Genomic DNA, 1,984 nt, shown 5'->3' with positions numbered 1-1,984 from the left:
GAAGATAACAAATTACCAAAGTTGCCTGCACCCACAGTGCGCTATACACCGTCTTTCTGTATCGGGCAACGTTCGGTGACGCCCCCTCACTCTGTTGGCTTTGGTTCGCATGAAATTGTCGCACAAACCTCTGGTTACTTCGCAGAGTTACAAAAATCCATGCATAGCAGAAACCAGATGTGAGTAGACCAAGCAGAATCCCGATGTATCCGATCCATGTCGTTAGTAAGTAATCCAAAAACGACATTGCTGTGACCCCGATTCCCATCAACCAAATTGAGATCACCATTACATAGGTTCGTTGCAGAGTTACAACCTGTCTGTATTTTAGCCTCAGCAAAAGTGCCAGAAGTCTGTCCACGCTAATAGCAGATATTGTCATCAAAGACACGCATCCCAGAATGTATGCTATCAGAAAACCAGTGCCGATCGTGTAGCGACAAATATTCCAACATTCGGTTATCATCAATATCCAAGAAACAACAAATAGAGGCTCCAAAGTGATACCAACACACAGATCACTTGTCGCCAGGGTACGAAACAAAAGCTTGGACGGCGCGTGAAGCGTAGATTCCTTGTGAAGAGCGATTAATATTAAAGCATTTCCAAGGAACGCAGTAATGGATAGAAAAGTGTTCAAGATAGAAAAAAATAGGAGAGGACCGTGTATGCCTTCAGCTATGTCTGCCGAGCATACCAATGCTGGCAAATCAATGGGTTTGCTTTCTTCCTCTCGAGTGTAGTTTGGCATGGCCATGAAACATCGTATTTTAGGCATCAATACACGTGAGAGATCCTTTTATTTATTTTAGTTTACAAACTAAGAAGACAGCTGTGCAATGTCCAAACCAATTTTTACTGTTTTTAGTATTTGCAATATACTATAAGCTTCTTCAGGCCAATATCACTTTCTACGACGGTATTTTTTTGAAGTTAACTCATAGCTTTTTGAGTTTTAAGTACGTTTTGTTATTGTTATCAAGTTATTTTCTAATATCACCTCTTAAAAAGTTAAGTAATCCGTCAATCGTGTTTTAAGAGCTTTCTATGCTAATTTGTGCCGCACCTGCACTGTCTTTATTTCTGAAGCCTGTGTTTTAACCCTTATACTTTTCGGACTCTTTCACATTGTCAGCATATTCACAAAGGCTTTTTCGTATTTTTCCAGATTTGTGTTTGTTTTTCCTTTACGAATATGATTTATGCTTTTCATGTTATTTTGTTAAAAGGTGGCATTTGTGTGAATAAATTAAATGCTTTTATTTACGTGGCTCAAAAGCAACTGAAATTAAGTGCGAATCTGATTCTGACAACACGGTGGGAAAAAAGCAGTGCATATAACAGGTTTCCGAGGATGAATTATCCATTTTCATGAAACCTTGTTTCTTTAGGTTGAAAACTAATTGTAGAAAAGCGTGCCAGCGGAGCACCATAGGTAAGATATTTTGGGAAATCTATCGATTCGCTACTTTCACAATCCCATAGTACACCTCTATTACCCCCCAAGACGTTTGCATAACCAACGCCTATCCAGATTTTTGGAGGGTAAAAAAGGTGTATTATGGAATTTTTGCAAGTAGTGAACTCGAAAAATTTTGGTTATGACGTCAGCTTACGCCCATACAGACTGTCGGGGTGGAGGTAGGTTGAAAACTAATTGTAGAAAAGCCTGCCAGCGGAGCACCATGGGTAAGATATTTTGGGAAATCTATCGATTCGCTACTTTCACAATCCCATAGTACACCTCTATTACCCCCCGAGACGTTTGCATAACCAACGCCTATCCAGATTTTTGGAGGGTAAAAAAGGTGTATTATGGAATTTTTGCAAGTAGTGAACTCGAAAAATTTTGGTTATAACGTCAGCTTACGCCCATACAGACTGTCGGGGTGGAGGTAGGTTGAAAACTAATTGTAGAAAAGCGTGCCAGCGGAGCACCATGGGTAAGATATTTTGGGAAATCTATCGATTCGCTACTTTCACA

The 1,984-nt window shown here is 39.9% G+C and overlaps 1 protein-coding gene across 1 annotated transcript in view; it reads right to left on the bottom strand.

Moving 5' to 3' along the window:
- Positions 1 to 757, bottom strand: part of LOC138036164 (melanocyte-stimulating hormone receptor-like) — a 2,385-nt gene extending 1,628 nt beyond the window's left edge. The window contains exon 1 of the mRNA XM_068882516.1: positions 1 to 757. This exon is cut by the window's left edge and continues 1,628 nt beyond it. Within this exon, the coding sequence (XP_068738617.1) occupies positions 1 to 757 (757 nt within the window).
- Positions 758 to 1,984: the final 1,227 nt, after the last annotated feature.

Source organism: Montipora capricornis, unplaced genomic scaffold (assembly GCF_036669925.1).
Source record: "Montipora capricornis isolate CH-2021 unplaced genomic scaffold, ASM3666992v2 scaffold_463, whole genome shotgun sequence".
Lineage (NCBI taxonomy): Eukaryota > Metazoa > Cnidaria > Anthozoa > Scleractinia > Acroporidae > Montipora > Montipora capricornis.
Note: the sequence above shows the minus strand (reverse complement) of the source record. Positions and strands in the feature narration are given on the sequence as shown.